The sequence below is a fragment of the Vigna unguiculata genome, chromosome 4 (genome assembly GCF_037176805.1).
Source record: "Vigna unguiculata cultivar grain cowpea cultivar isolate G323 ecotype 2 chromosome 4, ASM3717680v1, whole genome shotgun sequence".
NCBI classification, from domain to species: Eukaryota; Viridiplantae; Streptophyta; class Magnoliopsida; order Fabales; family Fabaceae; genus Vigna; species Vigna unguiculata.
In genome coordinates, this window is record NC_140795.1 from 7,882,178 (window position 1) to 7,900,084 (window position 17,907).

At 34.8% G+C, this 17,907-nt stretch overlaps 1 protein-coding gene and 1 long non-coding RNA gene across 3 annotated transcripts; both read left to right on the forward strand.

Annotated features, from left to right (window-relative positions):
• The first annotated feature begins 957 nt into the window (after positions 1-957).
• LOC146886721 (uncharacterized) lies at positions 958-4,746 on the forward strand. Its single transcript, XM_085671841.1, has 4 exons — positions 958-1,166; positions 3,881-3,966; positions 4,112-4,413; positions 4,519-4,746. Exons 1-4 carry the CDS (start codon positions 958-960, stop codon positions 4,744-4,746), a joined length of 825 nt encoding a protein of 274 aa, XP_085527967.1.
• Positions 4,747-8,717: 3,971 nt separating this feature from the next.
• On the forward strand, positions 8,718-16,653 carry LOC114182133 (uncharacterized). Of its 2 annotated transcripts, XR_003604035.2 has the most exons (6): positions 8,718-10,536; positions 10,769-10,905; positions 11,209-11,253; positions 11,874-11,937; positions 14,602-14,678; positions 16,428-16,653. It is a non-coding gene; the product is annotated as an uncharacterized LOC114182133 (long non-coding RNA). The 2 variants fall into 2 exon arrangements; XR_003604034.2 differs by lacking the exon at positions 11,209-11,253 and having other exon boundaries at positions 8,772-10,536.
• The last annotated feature ends 1,254 nt before the right edge of the window (positions 16,654-17,907 follow it).

The window sequence follows — 17,907 nt, forward strand, 5'->3', positions numbered from 1 at the left end:
GCAATAAGAATATTATTTCTAGACATGTGTTTGGTTGGTAAATGATATATTTGTGATGATTTGTTTGAGTTAAGTACATTTATCTTGTAATAAAATATTTAGCAGTTATTCTTTGATTATCACATATGTTGATGAAAGAAAGCAAAAAAAAAAAAAGGTTTGATATGGTAAATGTTATTCTACAAGTTCTAGCTTGCCTAAGATTATATTAGTGAAATTTTATATATCCTGCTTACCATATTTTGAACACAAAAGATTATGATAAAACTTGTTATGAGTTATGAATGAAAAAAGAACCACATTTAAAATATTTCAAAGTGTGGGACACTAGTGCAGAATGGGGTTTTTAACTCGCCTTATAGGCCTCGATTACTGCGGGACCGAAGCCTATAAGGAGGCGGTGGCATTTTTGAAAATTTTCTCAGCATTTTGCCTCGGGTCCAAAATCAACCGAAGCATATAACCGGTTTTATGCTTCGGTTCTCAACCAACCGAAGCCTATAACCCTTATGTGGCCCCCAGATTTACAAAACTGCCACTGACAGCGCATGCTTTGGCCTCGGGTAACAAAGGATCGAGGCCTATAACAGACGATTTGGCCTCGGGTGGCGAAGAACCGAGGCCTATAATGCTTTATTGCTCGGGTGTTTACAGAACCGAGGCCATATCCTTTATTTAGGTTCCCAAATCGCGCGAACCCATCACTGTTCATCATTTTCTCTCTCACGAAGCTCTCTGCCACCGTGCCCTCCGTCACGATTCACCCTCCGTTGCCCTCCATCGCCGATTGCGCCTCCGTCCACGAAGTTAGGGTCGCCGGTCTTGCTCCGCCACCGAACAGTAGGCGAAAAGGAAGCAGCCACCGTCGCGCCACCGTCCAGCCCTCGTTGCGGCCTCCGTCGCGCCACCGTCGTGCCACCGTCGCTCCTCCGTTGTGCCTTCCTGCGCGCCACCGTCATGCCGCCTCTGTTGCGCCCTGGTTACGCCCTCTTTCGTGCGTACGTCGCGCCCTCCGTCGTGCCTCCGTCGCCCCACTTTGCCACGGTCCCCCACAGCCACCACTTGGCGAACTACGTTGCACTGCTGCTTCGTGTGACTGCTCCGGCGAGTATCTTGCGCCTCGTTCGCCATTTCCAGCCACCGTTGCACCGCCAATTCTGCCCGGGGTAAATTCAAAACGCGGTATTTTTTTCTTTCGTTTTGTATATTTTTTTATGATTTAGGTAATTGTTTTGCATTTTGATGAGGTTTTTGGTTGATTTTTGCGTTGTTCTTTTGCTATTTTTACGGTCTCTTATTTTGTGAGTTAGCCTTAGTTTCCCGTTTGAGATTCAATACGAAAATTATGTATTGTCCCCGAGTTTTCATTTGGAAAAAACTACATTTTTTTAAAATTAGATATAAGGGGATACATGTGCATTCTTCTCTTCAATTTGTAGCAAAGTCATTGATCCTTTAAAGTTAGATGAACTTCAAGCTGAAATTGTTATCATCTTGTGTCAGCTAGAGATGTTTTTCCCTTCATCATTTTTTGACATCATGGTACATTTACTTGTTCATGTGGTGAGAGAAATCAAGTTTTGTGGACCAGTATACTTAAGATGGATGTATCCCATTGAACGTTACATGAAGATTTTGAAAGGGTATGTGAAAAATCAATATCGTCCAGAAGCTTCAATGATCGAAAGATATATTGTTGAAGAAAATGTCGAGTTTTGTTCAGATTACATGGCAAAAGCAAAACCGATAGGAGTTCCTCACAGATCATGGTTGAACAGGTGTTCTATAAGTAACAACATACGAGGTGTGAGTGTGGTTACCAAAAATCGTGAAGAGTTGATGCAAGCACACCTATACATATTGAACAACACAAATGAGGTAATGCCTTACTTATCTGCACACAAAGTCATTGTGAAAGAGAACAATCCAAGACAATCAGAGAAATGGCATTTAATGGAGCATAATAGAATATTCATGCCTTGGTTTAAATCTGAGGTTTTGAAAGATTCGCAATGCTCTGAGACTTTGATGTGGTTAACAAATGGGTTGAAATTTGCTGTCATTTGTTGTACAGGTTATGAAATCAATAATTGCACATTCTATACAAAGTCTCTTGATGATAAAAGCACAGTACAAAATAGTGGAGCCAGTCTTGAAGCTGAGTCGCTACAATTTTCTACATCTAAAGATCAAAATCCCGTAGTAGGATCAATGACATACTATGGTGTAATACAAGAGATATGGGAGGTTGGTTATACCATGTTTACTATTCCACTGTTCAAATGTAAGTGGATTGACAATAAGAGTGGTGTCAAAATAGATGAATCAGGAAGGACTCTAGTGGATTTTCGAAAAGTGGGTTATCGAGACGAGCCATTTATCATGGCACAACAGGCATCTCAGGTTTTCTATGTTAAAGATCCTGCATCTGAACATTGGTTTGTCGCTCTTCATGGAAAAAACAGATTGATCCTAATGAAGAGAATATGAGTGATCTTAATATTGCTGTCACCCACCCATTTAGAAGAACGATAAATGTTAATGAAATCCATCTAGTTGATGATGTACATGCAATTCGAGAAGATCACGATGAAGGAATATACATATGACCAATCAATAACTTTATGTATGAATTTCATATTCTTGTTAAAATTTAGGTGTTTTGTTAAATAATGTTTTATATATTAATGTGCCAGTTGCTTATTAATGTTTTTTTATGTTTTCATTTCACAGATACATGGCTGAACATTATACTTCATCAGAGGATGAAGCACCTACTAAGAGACCCACCAGAGGAGCCACTAGGTTGAGAGAGCTCTTAATTAGAAGAGCTAAAAGTCAGAAAACACATGTTGATATTAACGTCGACACTGGTGAGCCTAGTGGTTGTTATGGGGACGTCTTCAAAAGCTATTTAGGAATGTTGGCACGAGAGAGAATATCAATCCTTATGCCATATTTTGATCATGTCACTGAAGTTGATCGGGAAATGATATGGCAAGATTTATTGGTAACTAATATTAATGCTATTAAAGTTATACTTTGATTTTGTTGATAATATGATAAATATTGTTAATGACATTTTCTATATTGCAGCTAACATTTGATATTCCAAATGTGCCGACGCTAAGAAAAAAATGTTTGTCATCGGTGGCTGAGAAATTTTGTGGTTTTAAGACCAAGGTATGTCTTTGGACATAAAAAAAAATGAAAATCCATTGTTGAACTACACTTGGATTGATGAAGACACATGGCGTCAGTTTCTTGAGCTTCGGACATCTGAGGGATGACAGATATGTTTATTTGAAATCATGAATAACACAATTGATAATTATGCAAAATTTTAAGTAATTCATAAAGTGGGTTTTATATGTTACAGGTAAAGAGGAAAAAGGCTCAAAACATAAGTGTTCAAAATAAAAATCTGCACATATTATCTCGTGGTGGGTATAGAAAACTTGAAGAGAAGATAATGACAGAAAAGAAAAAATCTAGGCCCCCACCTTCTGAGGGTGAAGATACTGAGCCTCCTTCACCACCATCACGTCATCAAAAGTGGAAGTTAGCCCGTTTACGCTTATCGGGCAACTACGCTTCTGACTCTGCACGAGAAATCTTTGAGAAAATTGTAAGATACAATTCTTATCTAAATTGCTCATTCATGTTTTATATTGTATTTTTATTTATAAATTTTTTTGTTACATTGTAGGATTCGTTGGTTGAGCAGACCTCCCAAGGAGGATTCATTCCAGAAGGTCGTCATGACATACTTGCTGCTGCAATTGGACGGCCTGAGCACCCTGGACGTGTGCGTGGTGCTAGATCAGGAGTCGGCATACGCCAATTTTTTTTGTTCCTCCTCTCGTTAGTCTTCATGCAGTCATGGTGCTGATTATGAACAAAGACTAAAGGAAATGATCACGGCGCAGGTGAGAGAAGAACTAATGCGCCAATTTGAGCATTATGGTATTCGTTCGCCAGTGGATTATCCGCCAGAACTAGACCCATTTGTGCCTCCCACGGGTAAATTTGTTTTCTATAAGTTATGAATTGAATAAATGATATTTAATAAAGTAATTGAATAACATTAATAAATCGTTGACTCTAACAGGTAGAAGCGGAAAGGGGAGTTATTCTGCTCCACCCAGGGATGACATGGATGACACTCATCCATGTCAGCTATATATTTGGGATGGTACAAAGAAGACACTAGTGGCTCGTGGAAAAGTATTTGAGGCAACCACAATTCTTCATGGCATGGAGTTATCAGAGGATGAGGTTAAGGTCACGGTACAAGAGGTTCTCATGCCGTATGCCTTAGTTCCTGTGCCAACAGATGAGGTGTATACTGTGACACAAGCATTCCAGTGTTTCCTCGCCTGGCCTAGAGATTTGGTTGATACTGACCCCCCGGTACAGACTCTTAAACCCACAAATATACTACATTTTAAAGTTTACATGTTTATTATATTCAAACTTAAATTATATTCCATTTTAACTGAAATTGCATCAATATAGGAAAAACCTCAATCAAAGAAGATTCTTCTCTCTTTGGACGATCCTCTTGGTGCATTGCTCCAACTTGCAGAAATCATAGCTGATAAGCCGATGCAGGTTCCTTGGGATGCTAACATTTTTTGGAGAGATCTTGACATCCCACTTTACTTGCATTCCCAAGATGTCTTGGAGCTTGCACGGGGACAAGAGGAACTCAATATTACCATTATTCAGTTATGGATGATGTAAGTCTTTTAGTTATTATATATAGTTATTTGATATATTTATCTATTTACTTATATCAAATCAATTTTTGGTTTAGGTATCTGTCTGGTGTCACTAAAACTATGGGGCTGAATGATCTATATGGGTTTATAGACCCCCAACTCACCCATGAAGGCAACAAGTTTGATGACATCCAAGCATATGTGACCAAATGCTTTCAACGTGGAAAAAAAATTTATTTTGTCCCTTATGTTGTTGGGTAAGTCATTTTTGTTAACTTATGAATATAATCAGTCATTTTAATGCATAACAATGAATTTATTTTCTTATCAGGCGTCATTGGCAGTTACTTGTGGTTTCCCTAAGGGAGAACCTGCTGTGTGGTTTTGCTCTTTGCATTGCCCTCCCCCCAACCATCTTAGACAAGTGATAGATTGGTAAGAACCTCAATATCAATCTTATGAATATGACATGTTATATAAAAATATCCTAACTTATTCCCTATATCATAGTTCAATTGCTGCACATAACATGTTGTTAGGGAGATCAACGACTAAGGCAAAAGGTCTTGTATGGTGTTCTCTCCAGGTTTGATATTTCTATCCATATCTTCATAATTGTTTGCTTGATTTTCTTCCTTTATTAATTGTAATGTTGTTAATATAATGTAGTGTAATAGACAAACCGACTCATATGAGTGCGATTACTATATAATGCAATCGATGACAACCACTGTGCGTGCTCGTATTATAAAAATTTAGGAAACGGTAATATATATTTGAATTAAAATGAATACTTTGCAATATTTCCTTTTTATATACTAACTTAACTTAATCTATTATTTTGTAGACATTCAAGAGTCCTGCAGCAATTCCCGCAAAGTCAATCAAGTTTGGTAGGATAGCATGTGCCAAATATATAATTGAAATGTACAATACTATTGATTAGGACATGTATCTTGATTGTAAATGATTTGTAATTATCTTTTAAATGAATTCGAATTGTTGATGTGTTATAAAATATTCTGTTCTGGTCTATTCTGGTCTATGCTGGGTGCTGAACAAAATTTGCAGGTTTAAATGTGGGAATAACACCAAAACAGAAACTGCATTAAAAAAAAACAGCATATTAGGCCTCGGTTCATACCAGAATCGAAGCAAAAAGCATACTTTTGGCCTCGGGTGCAACCCAAATCGAGGCCAAAAGGGGATCGAATTAAAAAAAAAAGAAGCCCATATGGCCTCGGGTGCAGCAAAAATCGAGGTCAAAAAGGGGATCGAATTTATAAAAAAAAGAAAGAAGCACATATGGCCTCGGGTGGAACCTAAACCGAGGCCAAAAGGCCGAGCTCTATGGGCTTGGGTTCCATTGAATCGAGGTAGAAGGGGGCTCTATGGCTTCGGTTCTTAATCGAGGCCAAAAGCTATGCTCTTTTGGCCTTGCCCCTTCCTGCACTGGTGGGAGTGTCTTGCTATGGTTAACATACATGTTAATAAAAAAAAAATCTTGGTTATATATTATAAAGTGAATGAATATATACCTCACTGTTTTTCCATCTAGTGTAATATTATTTGTGTTTTTTCTAGTTATGGCAATATGTCCAATTTCTTGAGATGATTGAATGATATTTTAATGTAAATTGGATATTGATTCTGGTGGCACAATATCAACTGCTGGTTATGGTTATGTTTTAACCTTGGATGAAGGTGTCTTATCATGAAATATGTTAAAAAGTTGTTGTCATGATCTACTATGCAAACATAAATTATTCATATTTCCAATGCATCCTGACAATTAAATTGTTATATTTAAAGTTTTTAGTAAAAACGTCAATGAAAATTTGACATATGACAATGAGAGACAAATATATTAGAAACTTAATTACTCATGGTATTGTCTCTTTTGACTTTGTCAGGTTAGAAAGAAATCTGCTTATCAAAGGGTTGATGCATCAACAACAAGTATTTGAGTCGTCGAGGTGAATGAGACTATAGCCCATAAATTAGTTGCAATAATGGACACCCATCTCCACATGAATGGTGATCCCATGGAATGGAGTTCAATGGGTAACAACGAAGTTGTTGTTGACTAAAGTACACCAAATAATTTGATTAAATTTTATGTCTCATTCCTATGGCGAGGTGTACTATATAAATTGTGGCAATAATAAGGTTGAGGTATGTGCATTATTATGCGTATTTTATAAAATACCTCTTAATAAACCTAATGGTTGAGGTATGTGAATTATTTTATAAAATATCTCTTAATAAACCCAATGACAATTATTGTAGGGGTGTGAGTCACAAACCACCCTTTGAGGGTTTACCTAGTGAGTGTGATGGTGGGGCCGCCATTGTGAGACATGGGCAAGTCTCCAAGTGACACTCATGAAACAAGATACATGGACAAAGCCGTAACGTGCACCCACTGATTAGAACCTATAATGAACACCGATATTGTATGTGTTATTTACTAAAACCTGGTCACAGGGAATGTAGTTCAAGACAATCAAGTCTTTGTATTTTCTCGGGTGGAAGTTTATAAGCACTAGGTGTAAGGGTCAAACCTGGAAGGTTCCTTACACTGAACTACAATATTTTGTTTTAAAAGATAATATATTTTTGTTTTATTTTTTTTTAAATTATATGGGGGATTGTTAGAAATATTTTAATATAATTTAAAAAATAAATAATTAAATAAAAAAACTTACTGTTACTCATGTATTTATAAACCTTTAATTTATGGATTAATGTTTTTTATGGCTAACGACTATATTCTTATTACTATTTACTTCTTTGTTTCCATTTTCTACCTATAAATACCACCTAGGTGCATGGGGAAAGACATAACAACAAAGAAAACAAACATTAGAGTTTTTTTCTAAAATGTTCTTCTTTTCTTCTCTATATTATCTTTAAGACAGCGGTGTTCATAAGGTTCGGAGATCCTTCGCTGCACTTGATCGATCTGACGGGTTGTTGTCTCTTGGGAGAGAAACGCATATGATAAGAAACACATATGATTATGTATTGATATATTTGTTTAGCCCTGTGCAGTAGAGGCGTTTTCTCTCTAAGGATAGCGCTATGCATGCCTCAACCCAGGATATTTCTACTCCTTTCCTTTTATCTTTTATTTATTATTGTTATTATAATTGTTGATCTCTCATTAATGTTCATTGTTTTATATATTGTCTCAGTATTATTATTGATCTAATAATTATTATTATATCATTTTATATTTTTATTATTATTAGTATTATTTGAGTAATCATTTTCTAACATTGTCGTTAGCCATTAAAAGCAATGTTAGAAAATACTTTTCTCTCTAAAAAACACATAACCGTCTCAATTTGTAGAGTTCCACATACCCATGTGACCTAGTGAATTAAATTGGGCATTTTGATGTGCTTGACATTGTGTGCAAAAAGTTGAACTACGTTTGCCACTTAAGGACAATGTGTTTGGTACTTAGAAATTGAAAATATCATGTTCTACCTTGTCCACATCATGTATATATCACAACATGGTCAAACCCAAAACTGTCTTGATAAGACCCACGAAATTTAAATAATTAAATAAATAATTATTTAATAAATGCGGGTAAGAGAAGCTTTTATAGCATTAAATACTAACCTTTATGATCTGAAAAAGTGCTAGCTTAAGTGGATGAGAGTATTTTGGTTGTGTGAGAGGACTTGGATTCAAGTCCTATATATACTAATTATGTGTAATTTAATTATTATTGTTTTAATATTATGAATGTGCGTGTTAAGTAAGAATATACTATTTGAGTTATGTTAGTTAGTAAGAAAAATGAATTGGTTTAATGGTGTGGCATTGACTTGGTGTATGCATGGTTGTGGGTTCAAACTTTGGAGAACCCAAATTAAACCTTATTTTTTTGCTATCTTGGCTTTGGATTGAAAATGAAAGGGTAGAGGAAAACCCTAGCAGCTGCGTGGAGGAAGCCAAAGGGTTGGAAAAACTATTCTTTGAATGCCAATAAAACCCCATTTAAAAGCCATTTTCCTTTTTGCCTCCATTAAGACATTTTAAGGCATAATTAAAAGAGAATTAGGGTGAGAGAGAGAAACTTTCGAAGCTGGAAATTGTGAATAGAGGGAGAGGGAGAAATCAGGACGCGGGGGTTGCCTTGGGAGGTTAGTTGCAGAGAGACTGAGATCAGTTGCGGGGTTCACGGTGCCAATATCAAAGACAGAGTTTAGTTTTTCTCGAGCAAGAATCCAGACTAGGGAAAGCTGAGCATTGTCTTTTATTTGGTTGTGGTTTGATGCATGGTTTCGTTAATTTCTCTCGTTAATTTCTCTGATGTTACTTTGGCTATTGGGTTCAGAAAACCCTTTTACTTGTGGGTCGGTTGGTTATTCTTGAACCTTTTGGGACGTGCGTGATGCATACTTGTTATTGTGTGGCCTTTCGGTGAATAGGTGTAGACATTGGATAAGGTTCCTTCGGGTCTCGTTGTTTCACGTCTATGCGAGGAGTACAACTTCTTTTCCGTTCATATATTATAGTACCCTTTTTGGTGCTTCTTTATTTATTTATTCATTTTTTTTTTGTTTATGCTCCTTCATCGCTTCATCTGAATATGGATATGTGTTTTCTTCCTCTCTTTTTTTTCTCTGGTTGCGGTTGCAGTACATCTGGTCTGTTCTCTTTGGAATTTCTTATCGCATGCGCTTTGTTTTGCATTCTCATGATTAAAGTGCATCGCCGTAGGTGGGGACGTGCATCTCTGGTGTTTAAGCATTTTGGTAACCATGCATGGGTCTTTCTTCCTTGCCTTTTTGTTTTTCCTTCTTATCTTTGCGTCACACGTTTCATCTTTCTGTGGGAAATCAAGGACTTGCACTGGAATTTTCATAGTTTTCTTGAGGGCACAATCTAAGTATGGGTCCTAGGTTTTGCACTAGTAAATTTTGGGTTTCAATCCTTTCACGTTAGCATAGTAATCTCGGGTTGGTCTGTAGATGGCTGTTCTCATGTTTTGCTGATCAAGAATTAAAGTTTCGTGCTCACTTTTAGTAACGCTAATTTGTGGTCTCTTTTCTTTTTACCACTTTTAAATCAAACGTTAAGCTTGAATTCTGGTGGTACCATGAACCCACATATAATATTACTTTTCCCTTTCCTTGATTTTTTTGAGTGGAAACCAAACATAAAGGCCTTGTTCTTTGGGTAGAAATTCTTTTGCTTGAAACCACACGTGAATTGGGTTCCATATGTGATGTTCTGTAGCATATATTACGGACACAAGAATTATGTTGCAAAGTGTGCTTGCGGGTTTTATATATATTATATTAAGATTTATGTTATATAATAAATCAAAGTGCTTTACGCACTACAAAAATATTTAATTTTAGAAGGGATTAATTAGTTGGGGTTATAATAACCTTCATTAAGATATAATATACCGGAGGTTTTAAAAATTCTAATTAAGTACCGGGTTTTTTAAAAACTCTCGTAAAATTTAAATTTTAATTAATTTTTTTATTTTCTTTTTCTTTTGTAAATTTTAATGTTTTAGAATCAGTAGTGTATCAGTGCAGTGTTGTCTCAGTGCGGTGTTGCTTTCCTTTGTCGTGGTCGTGTCTCCACCGTCCTCTGCCGCCGTCGCACATCTTCCATCATTCTTGCTCACTTCTTCACTGTCTCAGAGCTGCAACTTTCTTTTGTAGCGTGGTCGTTTCTCAGAGGAGAAGATCGTTCTCCACTCTCCACCGTCCTCCACCACCGCTGCACATCGTTCTCCACCGTTCTTTCATGGAAACTTCCTCCACCGCCGCTTGAGGTAACAAATATTACTCTCCCTTACTTCCAATTTCGTTTTCATACTTCATCTCCCTATTTCGTCTTTCCCTATTTCGTCTTTCGATTTGTCTCGATCTCTCGATTTCGTCTTCCAGCATTCCAATCTCACTTTCGTTTTCATTTCATTTGCTATTTCGTTCGATTTTTGCTTTCGATTTTACTCTAATTTCATTTCTCTTTTTGATTTTGTCACTACGTGCGATTTTGCCAAGTAACCGTGCCATACAATCGGAGTGCGTTCAGATTTGCCATTGCGTTCAATTTTCGTGCTCCTCTTTTCGTGCGTTCAATCGGAGTGCGTTCAATTTTTGTGCGTTCAATCGGAGTGCGTTCAACTTTTGCTCTTCCGGTACTTTCTTTAATTATCAGTTTCAGTCTTTGTTTTGCATCATAGATGAGGTCTGTTCATTTTTATTTTCTAACTATCATCATCTTCAACTTCTTTTCTGCTACTCAACCTTTCATATATGTTTTTTTATGATTCTTTACTCAATTGCTAAACTGTGAGCAAAGCATTCACGAACATGGAGAAAACTGAAAAAGTTTTTTCTGCTTTGTCATTTCTTTGTTCAACTCTTTTTTCATCTCCAATCGTAATTGATTATTAAGGATTTGCACAGTAGCTTTCCAATAAAATATTTTTGTGTTGTAGGGATATTCTAGCTTGTTTAAGAGATTCAAGAACACCATCGAATTTGTGAGTTTGTTCGCGAGTAACTAATGCATAGATCAATTATCCTATCACACTTTTTTGCCTATTCCTCCTGTCTGTAATATATATTGTATAAAAAATATTTATAATCTCTTAAATTTGCAAGAAATATTAATTACAAATTAATGCACAGCAATATTTCTTGAAGAAATTAGATTTACCTATAGTTATTTTCAAAATTATTTATTGATGCACAACAACATTTTAACAACATTTGCCTATTATCTAGTATGAACTCATATTACCCTAGCCTGAAACTCTATACAAAGCTGAAAGTGCTTGATTTTTTGCTACAATAACTTCACCTAGGAGTTAGAAAAAGGGAAGAAAGAACAATGAAGATCACTAATGTAGAATAAAACTTCTGAAAAAAACAGAGAATATGAAGGACATAGGCCTATAACTTTCTGCAGAATCTGCATATATATCATCCTAGCATAGCTTAGAAAACAATGAGGAAAAACCTATCTACATTTGGATTGATGAAAGAAATGCATGAATATTATATTTCTCATTATGTTCTTAATGTATCTGTTATAAAAAGATAGAGACATAATAGTCCACCATTTATTTACGCTTATTATTGACTTCTAAAAATTAAATAGTTGGTACAATGTTCGTTGGCATGGTTCACGAAGTTGCTTACGCCTTGCAATAAAGGGATACTTGGTGAGTACTTTAGTGGATTCTCCTTGTTTTACAGATTTTGGTATTGTCAACTACCTCACATTAATTGCCCATTTATTCTTTATTGGATGTTCTTTTGTCTAGGATGTTATACTAGCCTTCATGTTAGGACCAATCCCACTAATAATAACACTCTCATGCATTTTCCAAGTCCTTGCATGCATGTGTACCATGTTAAATGCTACTACAGTAGTGGTGGTAGCAATGAGTTTCACTATCTCTGAAAGTACTATCAGATAGGAGAAAATGAAAACAAGGAAAAAAGGAAAGAAAAGTGGTTCATTAAAGAGAAATCACATTTGTGATCTAAGCCTAATTAACATCAGAATTAACATCGATTTCTATTCAAAACCTTAAAGAAAATAAGTGAGATTTATATTCATATTTGAATGTTTACTCTACTATATCCAATAATATCTCGTTAGACTTTGGATCGAACAATACTCATACTTGAAAGTATGAGAATTTGTTTAACATAGAAGGTGAGTGAGCACATGGGGGAGATAGTAAGATACTTATCTTATCTGGTTAACGTTTTGAAAATTATGTTAGGGATGAAACAATAGAGAAGCACATGGGAAATGTATTGAAGGACACTCAAAACATCCACACCAACTCCAAAATATATTGGGGTATATAATTTATATGAGGCCAGCCAAAAAGTTAGAGAATACACTAAAGATAACAACCCCATAAACAAAGCAAGAGAAGAAACAAAGTTCTTCAACAAGACATTAAAGATCTTGACATGAAAGGCTTCAGCTCCTCTATGTTTGCAATATCCATTTCATGAACTATGAGATTTTTATGCATAGATTCAATGCCTTGTCTTTTACTGCTTCTACTTAGAAGGCAGAAACCATATACTGAAGAAGGTTTAACACCATAATTAACTATTGTGATTTTAAAAGCATCATTTCAATATAATAATCATTTTTGTTACATCCTATTATTATAATTATTGCTATGACTGTTATGACGTGTTTGGTAAAACAGTTCATCTAGATTATATGATGTCTTTGAACACTTTCTTGAATTTAGATAGTTTCCACTTTTTTCTATTTTAAGCTTTATTAATTCAGTGAAGCTATGCAAAAACAAACTGTATAATATATATATAGTACTTTTCTTAGAAATTGGTAGTAGTAGTGGAACCCATCTTTTTATTCTCAATATTGGCATTTCCTATGAATGAGAAAAAAAAATGATGTTTTGAATCATTTCATCAGCGAACATATAACTTAATTTATTTAATCAGTGGGAATGAACTGATTAATTAATTTTTCATGAAAGAAAAAATGAGTATTTTGAACTTTCATTTCTGTGTAAGAAGATAATGGTTTTTTAGTTGTTTATATGTGGTTAAATGAGAAGTGAGATGAAAGCAACATGCACAATGAATAAATGGTTGGGATCACTTGGAAAAAGGACTATTTTCTTATTTCATTTATCATTTTAATGTAAATAGAAAAAAGTCCCACATCAGGGAAATTGTTTCATGAAATACAAAATCAGTCAAATTTATCAAAAATTCTAACATTCAAATATGCATGATTTTTAATATGAGATAGATCTTTTTAATCTTTTAAAATCTCTATCGAGTATTACTTCATTTTGTCATCTTCTAAAAAAAATTTCTGGTAATCTTAATTATATATCATTCAATTATTGTTAATATTTAAAATTCACAATTAAATATTAATATATATATATATATATATATATATATATATATATATATATATATATATGCAGTAAGAATAGATGACACAATTAAGATATTATTTTTTAACTGTAAAATTTAGAAAACAATATTTATTTTTGTGTATTATGTCATTTGTACAGAGAAAACATTCGAATTATAGTTACATTCATAACATTTCACATGCTCTGTTTTGTATAATGTGATTCCCTTCTAATTAAATTATCTTTGATAGACTTCCTATTTAACATCACTCCCCATGTTAAAAACTGTATATATGTTGCTATGATAAATATTTTGTATTTCAAGTGTGTTGTCTCCAAAATAGGCATCTCCTTTTAAAACAAATACTTTCAACATCTGTTCTAACATTAGTGTATATATATATATATATATATATATATAAATGTAGTAAGAATAGATGACACAATTAAGATATTATTTTTTAACTGTAAAATTTAAAAAACAATATTTATTTTTGTGTATTATATCATTTGTACAGAGAAAACATTCGAATTATAGTTACATTCATAACCTTATATATATATATATATATATATATATATATATATATATATATATATATATATATATATATATATATATATAAATGCAGTAAGAATAGATGACACAATTAAGATATTATTTTTTAACTGTAAAATTTAAAAAACAATATTTATTTTTGTGTATTATGTCATTTGTACAGAGAAAACATTCGAATTATAGTTACATTCATAACCTTCCATATATCTTTGTCTGTGTCTGATGTTGGAAAACAAAGTTCACACATGCAAACTTTCTTTCCTTGAACATTGGCTTTGTGTTTGAGCGTAGCAGAAGAAGCATTGATGTCAAACGCAAAGAAAGCTTGAACTTTATTTGGAATTTTCTCTCTCTTGGGACTCTAATTTAATCATCAATGCCTTTTCATCTTTATTATACAGCAATACGTGAAGAAGGAAAAGGACGAAGACTCTTTGCAAATTCACCAACTAATTCAGTTTCTGGAAATAGAGTTAATGTAAGAATTTCTTATCCTTATATATTATGTATTATAGTTTAATCATTATATTTTATCCTTCTATTTTATTATATATTCCAAATTCATTCCATATTTGTAATAATGTTTAAGTTTCTATCTACCGGTACAACTAGTTAACCATTTTGGTCTTAATATTTACTAATAATAACACCAGTAATAATAGTTCTACATGTTTCTGTCTCTCACCTTTGCTTTCTTCACACAAAAATTATATATACATATGGTTTTTTCAACAAATTTTTACTTTAGATAGGAAAGGAGAATTCATTATTCTCCTTTATTATATTCATTATTGTTATCCTAAAATAATGTACATAAATTATTGGCTATAGCAATTTAATTTGTATATAAATTAACATATGAATACATATGTTAACAAGTATTATTAATACGTTGGTTTTATTTATTAAAGTATATATATATATATATATATATATATATATATATATATATATATATATATATATATATAAAACGTAAAGTAAATGGATGAAAACTTGTAATAGATTAAAATACTAGGTTTAATATTTACGTAAAGTTGGATGGGAACCGATATAATGTTGATTGGTGTTTGGAATGGATTCCTGGTTTATATTAAGATATTTGTGTTTTTAATTGGATTACATTATATGCTTAATCGGCTGCTGCCTTATAGATTCCTGTAAGCTTTGTGTATGCTTAACCAAATTTAAATGTTGGCATGATTAATTGATGAAATAAAAAAAAGGGTGTGTATGATATTCTAGTAATAGAACTATGCTTGGTGTGTCCTAATTGTTCTATAAGTTGGTGTGTGGTATGATTTAAGATCCATTGGGATCTGTTTTAAGTGCCAAAAACTAGTAGCACTACGCTACTGGTATGGCGCCTGACGGCGAGAGCGAGCCGCCAGGCGGACGGAACACAAATCAGTGGTAATGGCCATTGTTGACGCTTTGCGCCTAGCGGTAGGGGGAGTTCCGCCAGGCGGTATGGTATAGCAGAGATCCTGAAGGTGCAGTGGCGCCTGGCGGCGCGAGACAGGTGTGCCAGGCGGTGGCGGCGAGTGGCGCCCGGCGGCGTGGTGGAGTTCGTCGGGCGGTGACATTGCAGTGATGATGATGCAGGCGCGTGGCGTGTGGCGGTGTGTTTGCCTGGCGACGTGAGATACGCACAAGCGGTTTTGGTTTAGTGATTGTGCGCGAGGAGTGGTTTCTACACAGCTTTAGGTGATGTTCATGATCCGAGGCTTTGGCTGGGGGTCCAGTGACGAGTGTAACTCGTATTGGAGTAACACGTGACCACTCTAGGTTGTAGCCTGGTGGTTTAGGAAGTCCAGTGGAGTGTGCGAGTTGTGGCTCGTACGGCGAGGTTCGGGTGATTGCCCTCTTCAGAGTATTCTGATAGAGTTTTGGTAGCCTGGAACAGCTACAAACTTTATGTTTGTTTCGAGGAGCTCCACTTGGTGTCACAATGAGATGCTGTGACAAGGTTATTCCCACGTATGGACTATCAGGTGGTGGCCTGTAGTCGGAGGGGCGAGTAGACACTCGTGCAACAAAGATCGATCATTGTTCTCACCTAAAGGGTATAGAAATGATAGATGTCTAAATGCAAGTACTGGAAGTGGAGAGTAAAGGAAAAAGGAAGAAGAATACTAACTCGGGGTTTTAATGTCGCGACGTTGAATTTAATATTATATTTGTTTGGTTTTATTTAAATGAGCTCACCCTATCTGTGTGTGTGTAGCGATGATCATGTAACTTGTTACATGGGAGCAGATGCTAATACAGGTGAGCAGGCGGATACATAGAGACGAAGTGGGGATCACGACGGGATTATTCACTCAGTTTTATTATAATTTTCTTTTGTAATGACTGAATAGTACGATTTTAATTACTACGAAAGCGATGTTGAACTTTTAATTTTCCTGCGTTTTTGGGAAATTACGAGAATAAATGCGATGTTTTATAAATCTTATTTCTTATTTATTTTTAAATAGTAATTTCTGGCTAGGACGTTACAGTCTCAATTTGTAGAGTTCCACATACCCATGCGAGCCAGGTGAATTAAATTATGATTTTGATTTGCCTAATACCATGTGCAAAAATTTGAACTACGTCTGCCATTTAAGGACAATGTGTTTGGTACTTAGAAATTGAAAATATCATGTTCTACCTTGTCCACATCATGTATATATCACAACAGGGTCAAACCCAAAACTGTCTCAATTTGTAGAGTTCCACATACCCATGCGAGCCAGGTGAATTAAATTGGGCATTTTAATGTGCTTGACATTGTGTGCAGAAAGTTGAACTACGTTTGTCACTTAAGGACAATGTGTTTGGTACTTAAAAATTAAAAATATCATGTTTTATCTTATCCACATCATTTATATATAACAACCTGGGGAAATGAAGAACTATCTCAATTTGTAGAGTTTCACATACCATGTAACCTAGGTGAATAAAATTATGCATTTTGATGTGCCTGATATTTTCTGCAAAAATTGGAACTACGTTTGCGACTTATGGACAATGTGTTTGGTACTTAGAAATTGAAAATATCATGTTCTACCTTGTCCACATCATTCACATATCATAGCATGGTCAAACTCAGAATTGTTTCAATTTGTAGACTTCCACATACCCATGCGAGCCATGTGAATTAAATTATGATTTTGAAAGCCATGGACACAATGAGATGGAACAAATGTTGTGGAATAGAGAATGATGCCCACGACTTAAGGCGTGACAGAATAAACCCTAATCATTGTGACGGTCCATGTGGAAGAAATCGTTCCTGCTTTTGCATGATAAAATGAAGAAGAAGAATGCAAGGAAGTTGTGGAGTGAAGAAGATGGGAACACAATTGTGGAATGAAGAACAAGAGTGGATAAGAGAAGTGCAGCGAAGAAGTGAAATTAGAATGGAGAATGAAACCGCCATTCTTAAAAAAAGGGAGTAAAATTACATAAAACCCCTATGCTATCTTTATTCAAAAATTAAAAACGTGTTTTTCATATACCTAACACGTAGACTTTGTCAACTTTGTCAGGGAAAACTTTGTTAGAATATCATTTCTCAAAAACAAATGATGCTACTAGGACAAAAAGTGAAAACAAAATGCGATGGTTAGGCGACTGAAATAGTGGAACTATGAAATTACGAATTTACTAAAACGACAATACTATGAGTTTTGATTACGACAAAAATGGAAAAGGAATTT

Excerpts from the sequence above, each read along its gene's own strand:
- LOC146886721 (XM_085671841.1), top strand. The coding sequence starts at position 958 with ATGCCGCCTCTGTTGCGCCCTGGTTACGCCCTCTTTCGTGCGTACGTC. Across the intron at positions 1,167-3,880 it reads CACCGCCAATTCTGCCCGGG|TCATGGTGCTGATTATGAAC; the intron begins GTAAATTCAAAA and ends GTCTTCATGCAG. Across the intron at positions 3,967-4,111 it reads GCGCCAATTTGAGCATTATG|GTAGAAGCGGAAAGGGGAGT; the intron begins GTATTCGTTCGC and ends TGACTCTAACAG.